This window comes from Telmatherina bonti (genome assembly GCF_933228915.1).
Source record: "Telmatherina bonti genome assembly, chromosome: 22".
NCBI classification, from domain to species: Eukaryota; Metazoa; Chordata; class Actinopteri; order Atheriniformes; family Telmatherinidae; genus Telmatherina; species Telmatherina bonti.
In genome coordinates this window covers 19,008,158-19,025,147 of record NC_136631.1, presented here as the reverse complement: position 1 = coordinate 19,025,147, position 16,990 = coordinate 19,008,158, and the positions used below count along the sequence as shown (strand labels likewise).

The 16,990-nt window shown below is 39.3% G+C and overlaps 2 protein-coding genes across 2 annotated transcripts; one reads left to right on the top strand and one right to left on the bottom strand.

Annotated features, from left to right (window-relative positions):
* The first annotated feature begins 4,008 nt into the window (after positions 1 to 4,008).
* On the top strand, positions 4,009 to 8,943 carry LOC306772775 (uncharacterized protein). The gene is made up of 3 exons (XM_079262393.1): positions 4,009 to 4,107; positions 4,456 to 4,579; positions 6,461 to 8,943. The coding sequence occupies exons 2-3, from the start codon at positions 4,471 to 4,473 to the stop codon at positions 8,293 to 8,295; spliced, it is 1,944 nt and encodes a 647-aa protein (XP_079118519.1). The 5' UTR covers positions 4,009 to 4,107; positions 4,456 to 4,470; the 3' UTR covers positions 8,296 to 8,943.
* Positions 8,944 to 11,751: 2,808 nt separating this feature from the next.
* Positions 11,752 to 14,483, bottom strand: marcksb (myristoylated alanine-rich protein kinase C substrate b). Its single transcript, XM_079262461.1, has 2 exons — positions 14,156 to 14,483; positions 11,752 to 13,032 (listed from the first exon to the last, which is right to left on the bottom strand). The coding sequence occupies exons 1-2, from the start codon at positions 14,249 to 14,251 to the stop codon at positions 12,505 to 12,507; spliced, it is 624 nt and encodes a 207-aa protein (XP_079118587.1). The 5' UTR covers positions 14,252 to 14,483; the 3' UTR covers positions 11,752 to 12,504.
* Between the last annotated feature and the right edge of the window lie 2,507 nt (positions 14,484 to 16,990).

Below are 16,990 nucleotides of genomic sequence, written 5' to 3'. Positions count from 1 at the left end.
GACGCTTGTCTTATCTGTGGAATTGTTTATGGTAATAAGAGATCTGTGAAAGTTAAACATTCAATGTTATTTAAAAGGTTTATATGTATTTGCATCATAATATGTTTTCATTAATCTGAACATACACAAAAAATTGTCAGCTGAAGCTATGAAATACAAATCTGGTCTGCAGTCAGGCCAACAGCACCTGGACTCTTCTCCTGTGAAGTCATGATGGATCCAGTATGAGGTTTAGTATCCTCTTGATGAAATAAGCAAGGCTTTTCCCATCAGACATGTTGTCTGGATGAGGGCAGATGTTGCTTTAAAACTTTTTTCTACTCTTCAGCATTGATGATGTCTGCACAAATGTGGAAGCTGCCCACTCCATTTGAAACTATGTGTTAATAACAAGCTGGTACCCTTTCCTTTGTAGCCCATAGGACATGGTGTCCATGATTTCCAAAAATAATTTCAAATTTTGATTCATCTGACCACAGAACGCTTTGCTTCAAAACAATTTTAGATTAACTTTGGCCCAGAGAAGCTGGCAAAAATTCTGGATTGAATCCCCAGATGACTTCTTTTTTACATGACAGAGCTTGTAGGTTACACAGACAATCAATTCTGGAAATTTCTCTGAGCCCATGAAGTGATTTTCTGCCTAAGGGCCTGAACGTTGCAAGCATCCAGTTTGACTTTTAGCTTTATCCCCATGTTTACAGAGAATCATCCTGATTCTCTGTTTCTTTTCATATTATATCCCACAGACAGTGGCATATTTGAATTCTTTGCCGTTTTTGAAGCATTTTACAGATATTTCATTACAATTTTAGATGCAGTTTGTAGCAGGTCAACCTCTGCCCATATCTGCTACTGAGAAGTAATGCTATTCTGAAATGTTCATTTTAATCCCATCCTGTCACTGCTGCAAAAGGTTGTCAAACTATCGTTTTTATTTGTGTTTATATCTTTTCTTTTCTTTTGTTGTCCCTGTTCCTACTAATATAGAGATGTTTTGTTACCAACACACCAAAAATAAACTAATATTTTCCATGAAATGGTAAAACTTCTTAGTCATTAACATCTGACATGTTTAAGTTGCATTGGGAATTATGAGATTTGCAAATCATTGCATTCTATTTTGCCTGCATTTTGCACAGTGCCCCAATTTTTTGAACTGGGTTTTAAATATTACAGTATTTATCTCCCCCAACTGAGAAACCACCACCAACAGGGATTGTCACATATCCCTCGTATAAAGTAAAACTGTGAAATCTAAAAGCAAGAGGCTTTCCAGCCTTTACTTGCACTCACTGACTTTGGGTGTGTTTGTAATTAACCAAATACTCATTTTACTAAATTCAGTAATAAACATTTTATGTCAAGTGTATGAAGTGACACAAAACTGAAAGCATGTGTGTATTTTACAGTAAGGCACTCGTGAGAAAAAAAATAAGAGTAAAGTAACGTCACCATCTTCAATTTTAAGGCTGCTAACCTAATTTCTAATGGTTATTACAATGAAGCTTGCCAACCACATCAAGCTGCGGTGGTGCTTTAATGAGCAAAGCAGAGAGTTTTCTGCCATGCACTTTCACAGCCTTCAATTCAGAGCTTTAGGCGTATGGACACAGTCCTTCTCAAATAAGCGCAGTGGCGTGTTTAGAAAATACAAAATATGCTGCAAGGTTATAAACAACATCCAAATTACACAGTTAATTTAAGTCTTCCTCAGGCCAAAGTATACTCTGCTTCAGAGACTCAACATGAACCTTTCTGTCTTGCAGGCTGGCATGCAGATGCAGGTTGTTGTTTTTTCTTTTATTTTTTTTCTGCATGAGGACATGAATCATTGTTCTCAGAACATGTATCTAAAAATGGAGAGCCTCTTTTGCAGTGGTTTATTCATGTTTAAAAACATAGATAAGCTGAAATTATCTCAACTTAAAAACCAAATAAAGTGCTAACTCCACCCTGTCTTAATCTAAATCTGACTAAAGCTGCTAAGGTTGGGCCTCCTCTTTGAATAAAAGCATTTAAGGCTTTAAAATAATAAGTAAAGTTTATCAAAGCTGTTGCACAGTTTCAGCAGTTGAGCATTGACTGAAAACGTGCTGAGTACATAATTTTCCAGAACTGATAAAGTAAAGCAAAGCACCTGTAATCAAAATGTGAAATATGGCCCTTTTCTGTTAACACGGATCTAAATGTGATAGTCCTCCTGCTTAAGTTGCAACTATCATGTGTACAGGTGCATATTTCTATGTCTGCACATTTGTTGCATACTGTCTCCAATTTTGGTTATGAAGAGAATTTTAAACATTTGACAAGTAAGATCACAGATTGCCTTGCGTTTTATTTGACAGGAAGAGTGAACTTAAACAAGGTTTTTGAAATATGATTAAGTGCTTTAAGCCAAGAAAGGTAGTACTTTGGAAAATTGTAGATAATTTGGTCTAATTTCCAAAGAAAAGGGGGGGATTCAAATGAGCCATGTTGTAAAATCTTTAATTAAACTTGTGGTGAAAGATGCCTGTCACTGTCACGTGTGGTACAGACGCCTCATATAGAAACCTGGCAGAGCTTTCAATCATGCAGATTATCATTTTTGCAAATATACACATGTTGCCAACATGATGCATGTACATTAAAGAACACAGGAACACCATGTACCATAAATGGATATGTGGTCAAGAAGATTTTGGGATGGGGCATGAACTACCCTACACATCGTTTATGGCAACTTGTGTGTTTGAGAACATGTGATTATTTGGGTGTACGCATTTCCTATGTGGCTGGAGAGAAATTGACAAATTACAGTTAGAAGATCTCAGGGCAGGCAAAGCAAGGTGGAGGATAACACTAGTGGAGAGAGCTGATTGAGGAAGTACAACATCATGACAGCCAACAGCTTTAATTCTAGGAATAGACCAGAAACCTCTGATGATGTATTTGCACCATGGGGGCCAAAAATAACATAAGATCACAAGAGTTCAACAGCTTGTCGTGCTGAACATCAGTAATAACCTGCCCTCTGGTGTTTAAATGTGAGTACTGCACGTAAGAAATGTGACACTGGGTTGCACTCACAAGGCTGCAAAGAAACACGTCTAAATGTCTTTCCCAGTAACTCTTTATATAGCTTTATTAGCTGTTTTGAGGGTGAAGCACTTACAAAAATACACAAGCTAAGGAAAACTGTTTACTCTGAAACAGAGCAAAATTAAACCCACTTTGTCACCAGTAAGCCAGAATCACAGTTTGACCAAATAAAACTCAGGAAATTCACACTTTTCTAAATATTTTAAACAATATTTATATATCTCTCTAAATGTCTAGCTCTACGTAACTCATGAACACAATTATTTATTATGCATTTGATAGTTAATCACCCCAGTACTTTTTATCTATGGGATCTTTCTCCCTTACGCCCTTGCTGCCCTTGTTTATTTTATTATTACAAGCATGGAGGGGCCCAGACAGCCAGGAAGGTAAAAGCTAGTTTCCTCCAAATGGCTGGACAAGATTTAAATTTGGAGACATGTCTTCAGTGCACTCTCAATGCAAGCTTTGTCAAGGAGCACAGGTACCACTACATCGATTAGATTTGAATATTTTCAGACACTCTTGTATTCAAGCAGGATTCTTTTTGTTTGTTTGTTTGGTTTGGGTTTTTGACCAAATATAAACAACTGAATGTTGTTACTAAATGTTGTCGAGAATGTAGAAACATGCAGGTGACGATGCTGAAAAAGAAAATGTGTCATCAGTGAATCCCCTACAAAGCTTACTATTGTGTACTTTGGATATTTTTATTGGGTTTGCTTTTTTGAAAGAAGACTGAAAAAGTGACAATCATATGCAAGACAAGGAGGCACCGTGATGTGACATGCCTGCTTTGGGCAGATCTGTCTGCTAATTACACCCTAGCTCTGAGGAGGGAGGTACTTGTGTGGTAGGGGCTTTCTTTTTTTAATGATGCGAGGGGTATATATAGTATAAATACCCACATCATTGTACTGGAGGGCAGCATATCCTCAGTTGTGCTCCTACCCTAAGGATATACAACAGCACCAGGAGCTCACTGGTGCGGAAGAGATTTGGTTTCCCTCTCTTTGGATGCTGGTATGTCTGATTTCTCTTCCTCTGTCAATGGTTTTATCTGGGGAGAAATATTGCCAAGATCTAGGCTTTGTCTAGGCCTTGATCGTCCCTGTGGCAGACCGGGAAGTAAAGAAAAATTTGTTTGGCTTGTGCATTAAAAATGTCATTGAGAAGATCCATAATGCTCTGACTGAAAAAAAAAATCTGTATTTAAACTGTGTGACTAACTGGTCCATTTTTGCTTTCTGGATTCTGAATTTTGGAAAGCAGCCTGAACATTTTGTTGAGGATTATTTTACATGAAACATTCAAGTGCTCTGAAAATGTTATCTTTGAGATGCTAACAATTTGCTGTGATCACTCCTGCAGGTTTGACCCCGCAAGATGGACATACGAGTAGCAAGCATCCTCCTCCTCATCGTGGCCTCTGCAGCAGCCCATGGGAAGGGCTATGTGGTGAAGAAGGTGATGCCCCTCCAAGTAAAGAGTCACGGTGAGAAAATGCAGCTTCACTCTGGAACTTGCAAGCACTTTTCATTTTTTTCAGTAAACAAAGAAATAACTTCACATGTATAAGTTACAGTATAAAGTCATGTTGTCATTGCTGTTTTTTGTGACAGTGACATTATACCTTTTATTCTCAAGTTGGAAAATAGGGAACTTTGTAGCAGATAACAGAAGCAACACATGGAACCAGACAAATGCAGATCACAGCATGAAAAGTGAACTCCACCATGCTCTGGAATAGTCTTGTCTTCTGATTGGCTGTGGTGTTTCGTGCGCCTCAACCAACCACATTTTTCATATATACTTGATACTGAATTACAGACCTATGCAGTGGAGAAATTGGTGATGTTTTTAAGCTTATCCAAAACATTACTCCTTTCCTATTTTTCATTTTGCTCATACATATATATATATATATATATATATATATATATATATATATATATATATATATATATATATATATATATATATACATATATATATATATATATATACATATATATATATATATATATGTGTGTGTGCGTGTGTGTGTGTGTGTGTGTGTGTGTGTATTAGGATGAACACTTTTTCAACAGGCATATTTTGCCTTCAGTTGTTTACTGTGGGTTATGTTATCAGATGGATCCGGTTTTCTTTGCATTTTGCGCTTTAGTAAAATATACTTTAGTAATTTTAGCCCTAATGTTGTATAATCTTATTTTTTATTTGCTCACAAAACCTAAACATTCCCTCAAAAAACAAGATCTAAATTTCCAGTATGTTCACAGTGTTACAACACACTTTAGAATGGAGAAAGGATGTGGTTTTGACTCTTTCCTTAAAATCCAGTGCAAAATACAAAATGTTATGCCTGTTTGAATCAACACATTGCTATATTTATTTGGGAGCGTGCCTCTTAGTGGATTATTTTTGGATTGACACTGACAATTAGAGTCCAGTCACCCAGCAGTGTGGTTTGCCTGGGTGTGCACGCTTGACACAGAAGTAGAAACATATGTTTGGCTTTATCCAAACTAAAGTAGAATTTACCAAGAACTAAGGCTGTTGTACCCTTGTGACATGTGACCACATTAAGAGAGCAAATAAAAAGCTAAACAAATAAAAAAACTATTATTCTTAAGTAGCTGTACTATTTCACACTCGAGTTGTAAAACTCTCCTTAAATTTTTTAAACTGTACTTTGCATTGAATATAGCTGTAAAAACAGGTTGTGCACAATCGTTGTGTCTTTGTTTTTTTTTATTACAACTAAATACAGGCCTAAGTAGACAAGGCACATAGATATGAAAAGACAGTTCTCTGCGTTAATTCTCAAGAACTTCCTGAAAAGTTAAAGTTATTGTGTAAGATTAAAGCATCACCAAGCAGCAACATCTAACCAATAAGAATAAGAGTTTATCCTTTTTCTCCAGCAAATGATAAAATGGGGTCAATTGAGTGATGGTATCACAGCCATGTTTTACTTTATAATAGAAGAAAAACAGGAATATTTAAATGTTAAAGCTTATAATTCATTTGACATATCATTGCTGAGCAGCAATGTTGTGAGGTACGATATTGCTAAAACTGACCAGTACATCCACATCATTGCACTTTTAAGCTAATTTGGATAAAATAACTCCACAATTCCTGTGTACAAAGAAACTAAACATGATGTTTTGAATATACAGTATACTTCACCATAATGATCATATTGTATCCAAGTTGTAATACAACATGAATATACTTTATTATATGACTTTTAAAATGACAAAATACTTCCAGATGTAATGCAGAGTTTGTGACTGTCTACATTTTTGCTGTTTTTATTTGTTGGTGTCTTTGTTGTACTTAAGACTGTTTCTTTTTTTACTTTTTACAGTTGTGTCAGTGGCAGGTGAGCCTGGTGCTCCAGGTGAGCCTGGTCCTGAGGGCCCTGCTGGCCCACCTGGGCCTCCAGGTGAGAATGGTGAAGGCCTGCCTGGACCTCAAGGACCTCCTGGACCTCCTGGACCTCTTGGTCGCTCAGTTGCTGGAAAACCTGGATCACCAGGTGGACCTGGCAAACCCGGCATCCCTGGAGCACAGGGTGAGAGGGGAGATACTGGAGCCACTGGCCCTCAAGGACCTAGGGGAATGCCTGGAGCTCCCGGAAGCCCTGGACCTGCTGGTCTATCTGCAACTGGCAAGCCTGGAGCTTCAGGTCTTCCTGGACCAATGGGACCTAGGGGAGAGCCTGGTCTGAAAGGACATCCAGGTGTGCCTGGGTTGTCAGGCGCAAAGGGTGACAGAGGGGTCGGAATTCCAGGACCTCAGGGTGAGACAGGACGTCAGGGACCTATGGGTGCACCTGGAGCACCAGGTGCAGCAGGAGTTGGAAGGCCAGGAAAGCCTGGTTCTACAGGTGAGCCAGGAAAGTCAGGTATCCCAGGTAGAGATGGTGAACCTGGTCCCATGGGACCACAAGGACCCAAAGGACACACTGGTGCCCCAGGTGTTGGTCTTCCAGGTAAACCAGGTGAGAATGGTGCCCCAGGTCTGCCTGGTGCTGCTGGGCCTAAAGGCCACCAAGGACCTGCTGGAGCCCCTGGTGCCCCTGGAGTTCCAGGTTATGGAAAACCAGGTGCAAACGGCCAGAAGGGAGAGAGGGGAGCAACAGGTAGTCCAGGTGCCCCAGGTACAAAGGGTGAACAGGGTCCAACAGGATATACTGGTGCAACAGGTGCAACAGGCCCCATTGGTCCTACTGGACCTCAGGGTGAGAGGGGTTTCCCAGGTGAGCCTGGTGCTGTTGGCCCTAAAGGTGATGTGGGTCCTACTGGCTCTCAGGGACTTAAAGGACACAAGGGAGATCAGGGAGCACAGGGTTTTCCAGGTAAACAAGGGTATCCAGGTGCAGCTGGTCCTCCTGGACCCAGAGGTGCTACTGGACCTGCTGGTGATAAAGGTAATGTAGGTGCCCCAGGTACTCCAGGTGCCCCAGGTATTCCAGGCCCTGCTGGACCCAAAGGTCATCCTGGCCGTCCAGGTGAACCAGGTGCTTCTGGATCTGATGGCGCACCAGGCCCCAGAGGATCTGCTGGGCCACAAGGTCCCTCAGGTACTCCTGGCTTGAAAGGACACCCAGGTCTCCCTGGTGCTCCTGGCCCTGCTGGTTTGGCTGCTAAGGGTGTCCCCGGACCTCAAGGTCCCCCTGGTTTGCCTGGTGAGCCTGGAGTTGATGGCGAACCTGGCCCCTCTGGCCCTCCTGGTCCCCCTGGACCTCCTGGTGAGGTTGTTTTTGAGAAGGGCATGGGTCTGAGTGAGGTTATGGTCAAGTCCCCCATGTCTGCTTTTACTGCCGCCCTGGCCACACCCTACCCTCCTGCTGGCAGCCCCATCAAGTTTGACCAAATAGTGTACAATGCTGAGAATCACTATGACGCTGAGACAGGCATTTTCACCTGCCAAGTTCCTGGAGTTTACTACTTCTCCTACAGCATCCACGTTAATGGAGCTCACGCTCTGGTGGCTCTGTACAAAAATGGTCAGCCCGTTATGTTCACTTATGATGAGTACAACAAGGGCTTCGTGGACCAGATGTCTGGCAGTGCTGTCCTCTTGCTTGATGTGCAGGACATAGTCTACATTCAGATCCCCGATGAGGAGCTGAGTGGTGTCTTTGCTGCAGAGAATGTGCACTGCTCTTTCTCTGGGTTCCTCATTGCTTCAACGTGATACGTTGATTCAGTAGTTCCCGAAAGCCACCAACTCATTTTGCAATCTATTTCTCAAAGTCAACTCCCTGTTTATTTTCCTCAGTCCAACAGGCAGGCAGTACAACCATCTTTGAGGAATAGTGGCATCTCGACTTGAAATTCCAAGAAATAGGTGCTTTGAAGAAGGAAAACTAATTTATAAAAACAGGTGATCAGGGATGGGGGGGGAACAATCCACAATGTTCCAGTGAGCTTATGCAATGGAGACAGCATGTGAAATTGAGGTGTTATAACTGTGTTGTATCCTGACTTTTTATTTTCCACATTGTTCCTTTTATACTGACTTAAACTGGTGACTCTTAATTTAGTCTGTTTTTGTTTATTTTTGTACAACCTTTTTTGTTTTTTGTTTTTTTCTTTTTTTGTTTGTTTGTTTGGGCGGAGGTTATTTTTTGGGAGGATGGATTGACCAATAAACTTGTTAGAAGTACAATAATTCCTTTCTGTGCAACATGTTCTAACTAAATGTGACTTGAATATTTTGTGAAATGATAATGGTCAAATTGACTGTTGTAATGAAATAAGTCACCTGAATACTGAGAAATACAAACTGTTTAACAGCAACATTGTTATAACCCTGGACATGCATTGTGTCATGTAAAGCAAAATGACCAAATAAAAAGATGTCTGACTGATTTTTGTCTCAGATTCATTCTTTTAATGGAACAATGTGACACTGAACATATGTTAAGAAATACTATATACATATGTGGAAAAATACAATGCTAACCTATAAAATGGTCAAATAGAGAAAAGACAGTATGAGCAAAATTTTAAGTTTAAAAAAACCAAACGTAATCAATTACATTATTCAGAACATTAAAAATTAAATTATAGGGTGTTTTAAAAGCTCCACACTAAATAAAGTGATTTTAGCTTATGTCTCATGTGGTTATCTATGTTCTCATATTCTTTACTAAGATGTTTGAGTCGTTTGAAACATAAAAACTCTTGGCAGTACAAATAGTTTTCATTTGGATTAGTGCAGCACCACAGTTTGGGTATTGCATGCACACTCATTCTGTCTGACTTAAACCCATGCAACCGTTGTTTGCACAGTTATAACATGACATTCAGTTTTGTTGCTGGCCTATAAAGCTCTTAATGGTTTAGGACCAAAATGCATCACACCTCTTGTCCCAGTATGAACCTATCAGACCTTTCAAATCGCCTTGATCCATTTTTGAATATTTTCCAGAATCAAAACAAAACATGAAGAAGCTGCATGCAGCTTCTATGCTCCACATGTCTGGAACAAACACCCAGAAAGCATCAGATCAGCTGAAACACTCAGTTTATTTAAATCCAGGTTAAAGATCCACCTGTTCTCAGTTGCATTACTGTGGTTATTTTAGTTATTTTATTTTTATTTTTTAAGTTATTTTAGGTTTATTTTAGGTTCAAATCTGTGCATGTTTCTTTAAGCTTTTTTGATAATTTTTTTTTTTATCTAATCTTATTTCCTTTTCCTTTCTTTCTTGTTTTAATGTTATTTTATGCTTCTTACTTTCTAATGTTTTGTTTCTGTAAAGCACTTTGAATCACCCTGTTGTTGAATTGTGCTGTGCAAATAAACTTGCCTTGCCTTAATTTAAAGCAAGTATTACTCACTGTTACCTTCTTAATTGTAATTAAAAAAAAATGTTTAAGAATGTTTAATGAAACATTTAATGTAAAATATGTAAATACATAGAAACTTTTAAAATTGCAATGATATTCTTTTCTACTTTATTTCCATGAACCTTAGCTGTGATTTACTGTAACCAAGTGACACAAGAAATTTATGGAGATTTGGGACTTTGAAGTGGAAATGTTGGTGCAACACCTTTTCATAATTCAGTAAAGTATTTAGGTTAATATATTTAATGACCACAGATCCTTTATCCAAACTAAGAGTGAGGAGATTTATAAAATATTCATCTTTATCCCTGATGGCAAATGGCTGTCTGCACTGTAGCCAAAGTTTACAAAGGTTGCTCTACTGTGGAAATCAGTGTGGGTGTGCTGAAAATAGTTTTGGGTGTGGGATGAGGGACAGGGATGGTCATTTGGCAGGGTAACATATGTTTGATCTTCCTTGGGAGAGAGGGCGAGACGGTGGTTAGGTGAGAGGCCCAAGGAGCAGAAAAAAGAGGAAACTGGTTAAGAAAAAACCCACTGGGGATTGCCATCTGAGGGCACTACAACTCAAAGACGGACTGTGGTTTGTGCCTGAGGTGGGACAGACAGGAGCGCAGATGGAGAGAGCTGCTTCTGTTAGACTCCATGAGACCACTTCAACATGGCCTGCATACACATGACTTATAGGAGCTTATAAACTCACCTGTTATATCACTGATGTATTTGTTGACTTGAAAAGACTGAAGCAAAACAAAGAAGCATCATGCAGTTTTGAGGGTAGGAATGTGTAGGAAAATGGCGTGTTTCAGAACACGAGGCACACTGGGGGACAAACTGAGCAGCAAATGCCTCAACAACCTGACTCAGCTGGACAACCAGACCAAAACAGAAATAGAAATATGTGCAAAGCACACCCTTTTTGCGGTGACCAAAACTAAAGTACACAGGGTTAAACTGGCTGCAAAGGAAATAAATGGTTTGCAGTGGACATGAATACAACTGTGGACCACTAAAAACACCCTGGAGAAGTTTGCAGCAATCCCCCTGGAGTTCTTTTTTTTTTCTTTTTAATCTGGTGTTTTATGTGGTTTTGAGGTTTTGTAGAAAGAATCCAAATTTGTTGATGGTGAGCATAGATATCAGAGTTGTTTGCTGTACATAACAAACCTCTAGACATCTAAAAAAAAATCTCTTAAACACCCTTTTTTAGAAAAAAAAATGTACTAGTGAGGTAAACAAGTCATTCTGAATCTCAGCGTTATTTAGCAGTTTCCTCATTTCCCAAAGAGATGTTCAGTAGGCAGTGAAATCTTTAGTTCAATATTGTGGATTTGATGGATGAAGCAGAGAATGAGAGCAATTGTATCACCAGTGAATATTTTTAGGACATTGGAAACTGACTGCTCCTGAGCACAACTGATCCTGTCCACACGAGGGCGCTGTGAAGCAAAATAAGAGAAAAATTGCACCACTATTCATGTTGTTCTCCATTACTGAACATGATTGAAATTTTTCTAAATTTAAAAGCAATTCAAAGGCAGGTGGCACATTTTGCTTGATTTAATAAATAAAAGTAGCACATGGTACCGATGCACATTTCATTGCTTTATTCGTCAGCAGAATTCAGAAGTAAACTTAACACCTTGTTGCCAGTTTGCAGGCAATGTTACATTCCATACTGAATATTGAACCTCACTGTTTACAGAGAAAATGCTGTTTAAAGACGACGTCTAAACTGACTTGTGCTATGTGTAGACTTGAAGTGGTTTTATAATCATCACAGCTTTATGCAGAATCTGCTTAAAACATCTCCCAATTTTATTTAATCTTACAAATGGTGAAAAAAGAAAAAAAAAAAAAACTTCATTTACAATGGGTAATCAGTTAAAAACTTCAGTCATTAGGTACATCTCAGTCATAAAACCAGTAATATCAAAGTCTATACAACGTGCATTACTACAGAAATGAGATGGTGGAATCTAATGGAACGCGATGAGCACCTTTTTTTTTTTTTTTTTCCCCTTTTGTTCCCCTTTGACAGTCAACTAAATCTAATTCAGGAATGGTTTGTGTTCACAGGAGCATTGAGCTTAAAAGTTGTAAACAACTGTGCACTGCAAAGACAACATTTAAGACTTGGTTAAGGAATTTCCCTTTAAATATCACAATGTGTCAGATCTTGCAGACACAGCTTTAGCTGCTACATCCAGTTGCCCAGCACCAAATACTTTGATTAAATATGTTAAATTCACCAACATGTCATGGTATCATTTAGAAAAGAAAAAAAAAAAGAACCCACTCAAATTTGCACTCACACCCCCACCCATGTCACACATGCAAGCACCAATATGCAGTGAGGAAGCAGCACACACACACTCTACTGCACCTCCTGTCCATCACCGCCAGGGTCATTGCAGTCATTATGGATGAGATGGTTGCAGAGTAGTAAACAAAATGAAAAGAAAAAAAATCCCTGGTTTTAGACAAGTCCTCTTATTCCTTCAGATGGGCTACGTCATCCTTCATTCTGGCGTCTCACTGGACAGGATTACTCAGCAGCAGTTGTGGCCTCTGGGCTGGCTGCTGTTTCTGGCTCAGTAGGTGAAGCTTCAGCCGGTTTCTCCTCTCCTGCAGCAGCTTCTTCTGCCTTCACCTCCTCAGTTGCAACCTCCTTGGCTCCCTCCTCGCCACCCTCAGCTGGCTTGACCTCTTCAGTAGCTGCCTCCTCTGATGCAGGCTTCTCTTCTTCGGTTGGCTGTGCAGTACCTCCTTCCTCTGCTGCCTCTTCAGATTCCTTTTTGGTCTTCTTGAAAGAGAAGCCGCTAAGCTTAAAGGATGGTTTCTTGAAAGAAAAACGCTTTTTCTTTTGCTTGCCATCCTCACTGGTGGTCGGAGTACCCTCCTCTGCCTTGGTGGAAGATTCTCCATTTGTAGCGGCCTCAGCACCCTCTACTTTTTCACCCTCTTCTTTTGGCACCTCCTCAGTAGGAGTGCTTCCATTGGCCTGCACATCAGCTTTGTTGGCTTCCTCCGTTGCAGGAGAAGCATCTCCATTGCTCTTAGCATGCCCATTCTCCTAAAAGAAAACAGTAAAAATGTGACGATAAACATGAGAAACATTGTGCAATGCAAGAATTAAATACTCTTGACTCTGTTCAAACAAGTGAAGCCTAGTATAAGACCACCCTTGCAAGATATGAAGCACCGTAATACTTAATAAAATTCACAGAAAACTAGTAACCAATGGAAAAATAGCCCAAAAACTGCAGCAATATCTGTTACTAGGAGAATGACGACAGATCCCTGGCTTTCAGCAGTAGGCTAGTCGCTAGACTGCAGAGCAGCCGGGATCCACCAGGGGGCGGTTGGTGGCGAGTCGATAGAATCACAGAAATTTATTTTATTTTATTCTCTATTTTTTTGTTAATCTTCTGACTACCCGTGTGCAATATTCTAATTAAGATCGTTCTTTGTTTTGTAAGGGCGTTTTACAGTCTAGTGATTTTTATGGACCGTATCTGTGCAAAACGGAAAAAACGTGGCTCATTTCTGTAAACTGGCAACAAAGGCGTGGTACCGTTTTTAAAATGGCCATGCCACCGTGAGGGCGACCACAAACCCCTGCTGCACACATTTCAACCACATGAGGGAAAGCGAAAAGCAATATTTGGACACTTAAGACCATCGTTAGCTTAATAAAATACTTTCCTAAGTGATATTTGGGTTTATTTGATATGTCTGTCCAACTACTCTCCAAACATTGACGATTGACTGTGCATAATTGCATATAGAATGCAAAATAAATTAAACAGTTATGCTATGGGGCTAACGACATGTTGGTTGTGAAAGAATTATTAAATCAAATTTAAAAAAAAAAAAAAAAAAAAAAAAAAAAAAAAAAAAAGCATCTGTAGAAAATTTTGTGCCACCTATTCCAATACACAAAAGTGTTTGCAAAGTAGAAACAAAATCTTAAGCTTTTCAGGAAAATCTGAAACTACGTGTTGCGATTAAACCATGGTATATCAATCCACAAGCTGAAGAAATATGGATACATGTGCCCACTTTCCCTGAAAGTGCCGGTGAGCGTGTGGATGCGCTACGGGAAACATGGAGCACGCCATTGACGCAATGCATAGCTAAACAGACGAAATTTCGTTTGTTCAATTAAGACCTAAATAATTAAAACTGCAATTTACCTGCCCGTTTGTCTTTGATGCAACAGCTGCACCTTCTGCAGGCTTCTCCACAGCGGCTTCCTCTTTTCCGGGGGTTTTGGAGATTTGTGCTCCCATGCTTTTGTTCCAACAAAGGAACCCAACCGATCAAATGAATGAACAAAGACCGCAAGCTTCCTCCCAAAAATTCAAGGAAAGCAGACGCTTCCTTGTGCGACTGAAGCCCAAAAAATTAACTCGAAATCAAAATGACCGCAAAGAGACTAACGAGCACTTTAAGTGTTGCGAATGTGCAAAAGAAATGCGAATTCTTCCAGGTTTTTTTCTCCTTTTTTTCCTCGAGCGGAGTTTGTAGATGGAGAAATTGGCCCCGCCGCAAATGAGATGCGGAGTACAACGCCCAAGTCCGCCGATGAATGGGCACTGTGGTTATGACGACAAAGCCACACCGTCTCCACCAATCAGAAGTCCGGATTCTTAAAGTAGGGAGGTCACGGAGCGGGGGACGCGGACAAAAGGAGAGACACAACAATATGGCTTACAACTTTGTGTCCCCCATGTTCGTATACCGAGACATGATTTGTGTGTCGTGTTTATTTTTTTTTTTTTTTTTTTTTTTTTTTAACTTCATAGAGCTTTAAAAAAAACCTCTCGGATTTATATTAAATAACAATCTGAAACACTGGATTCGAGATTTTAGTAATATTTTATTGAGACATTTTTAGTAGCCTTAGTGTGCTGTTGTTTGTTTGATATTTTATAGTGCTGATGTGTTTGGCACTTCAAAACCAATGCACCTAATGAAAAATATATGTAACTTTAGAAAAAGCACCCAAAAATTATTTTACATGCAATTATAAATAAGTTTGTGTTTCTGTAACTATAAACAACACAATGCTAAAAGATGTAGCCTTTAACAGTAACACCCATAGTTTGTATTTTAATTAAATATAAATTTGTTTAATTATTCAAATTTATGTTGTTCATGACAACTTTTCAGTTGATATATGTCTGTGTGAAAACAATAGGATGCTTTTAGGTGGCTAAGTAAAGCAGAGTTCAGCTAGTCTCATGTTATATTATCAAGGCATCATCCTGACATATGTGCCACTGAGTAAACAGACCTCCGTTGTAACTATAAGCCCCAGCACCCATAACTTCCATCGTCTCTCTTCTTGCATAATAGTGCCTTGTCTGCTTGTTGCAGCTGGAGCATCCCAGTGACCCAGATATAATGAGAGTTTATGGCTCTCTCTGCTGCTTCTGCTGTCTGCTCCGCCAGCCTGCAGTGCTTTTTATCTACCACCAGCCACAAGTACCCTCTCTATTTCATCACATTATGACCCACATCTCCATGGCTACCAGTCTAAAATGGCTGCAAGGAAAAAGCTGCACGTTTGCTGCTGAGGGCTTTAGTGATTGTGACCTCTGGTTAAGGAAAAGCAGGGTGAGAGTGAGCTTTAGACTACACAGGAACACATACAACACACTGAGGATTAGGGTGACTTCTTTCAGTCCCCACCACCACCCCGCCCCCCTTAAACTCAGCATGCTAACTAGGCCACATTCATTGTTATGATATTCTGATTACATGCAAAGCTGTAATTATTATGGCGAGTTGCAATGAATATGTAAACCTGGGGACAAAGGCAGTGGAGCATGTGTTTTCCAATCAAAACAAAACAATTCATGTTTTCTTTCACTGACGTGAGATAAGACATTTTCTAACATGCAATTTTTAACTAAAAACTTTTAATTATTGTACATTCCAAAACACAAACCAATTTTATGCTAAATTGCAATGAGAAATACACAAAATTCAGAACCAGGAAGGACCGTTTGTTGAAGTCTTGTTTAGACAGTCACACATTATACCTGAGATGATCAGAGGACATCAGCTAGAATCTGCATCCCAAAGTGCATGATTATTAGCTTTTACTACTGGAAACATTAATATATGGATTAAAAGCTCAAGTTGTCAAAAACAAAAAAGGTCAAACATTAAGGACTTGGGTCTTTTCTCTTTTTAAAATAATTATTCAACAATTTTCACAAAGGAAAATTTAGGACGTAACAGTGAATTTTGGAGGGGGAAAAGATTGAACTGAAAATGACGATTTTAAGTTAAATGCTCTAATTTGAATTAAATTAGAGATAAATTTATTTAGAGTTAAATCAAATTTAGCTTGAATTTAAATTAAAACGTCTAATATGTGTAAAACATTTTGGGGGCAATGTCAGATTTAGTATTTTGTCCATAGTTGACTTTGTTTGGGATTATCCATCCTCCAGTTAAAGAATGGAAAACTGTACTTCCTAAACCATACATGGGCATTTAAATTGAAATACGATATTAGCTGTGGCCTAATTTGGTATGTCTGAGGTAGTTTAAACAGAAAGTTTGTAGTTTCTTTTGCAGAGCATTGGTGGTGTCAGTTTTCAAACATATTTCCTTTTACAATTCATGCTTTAATTTGAACCAAAAGCTTGATGGAAATCCCATGTTTACATTTGCAGTTACTCCACTGAGTTTAATCCCAAAAAGGAGACACTGACGGCAGTTAAATTCATTTCTTTATTAAAGCCCTTAGACAAAAACATCTTCCCAAAGAGCTTAAAGAAAAATGGTTCGGTGTTAAGAAAGAGGGTCTTAAATAGTCAGCCTGGTTAATATAACTGTGTGGAAAAACTGTTTCTTACATTCAAACACAAAGCATAGGACCATAATGACAGCTCTCAGACTTGAACAAAAACAAATAGTCAACATTGCCCTGTTTTTCAGCACCCTCAAAGACAGAGAGGCGCCCCCGCAATGCATTGTAGTGTTACATTGGAGGAAAGTGGTGTCAATCAAAG

Excerpts from the sequence above, each read along its gene's own strand:
- LOC306772775 (XM_079262393.1), top strand. The coding sequence starts at position 4,471 with ATGGACATACGAGTAGCAAGCATCCTCCTCCTCATCGTGGCCTCTGCA. Across the intron at positions 4,580-6,460 it reads CCTCCAAGTAAAGAGTCACG|TTGTGTCAGTGGCAGGTGAG; the intron begins GTGAGAAAATGC and ends TACTTTTTACAG.
- marcksb (XM_079262461.1), bottom strand. The coding sequence starts at position 14,251 with ATGGGAGCACAAATCTCCAAAACCCCCGGAAAAGAGGAAGCCGCTGTG. Across the intron at positions 13,033-14,155 it reads CATCAAAGACAAACGGGCAG|GAGAATGGGCATGCTAAGAG; the intron begins GTAAATTGCAGT and ends GTTTTCTTTTAG.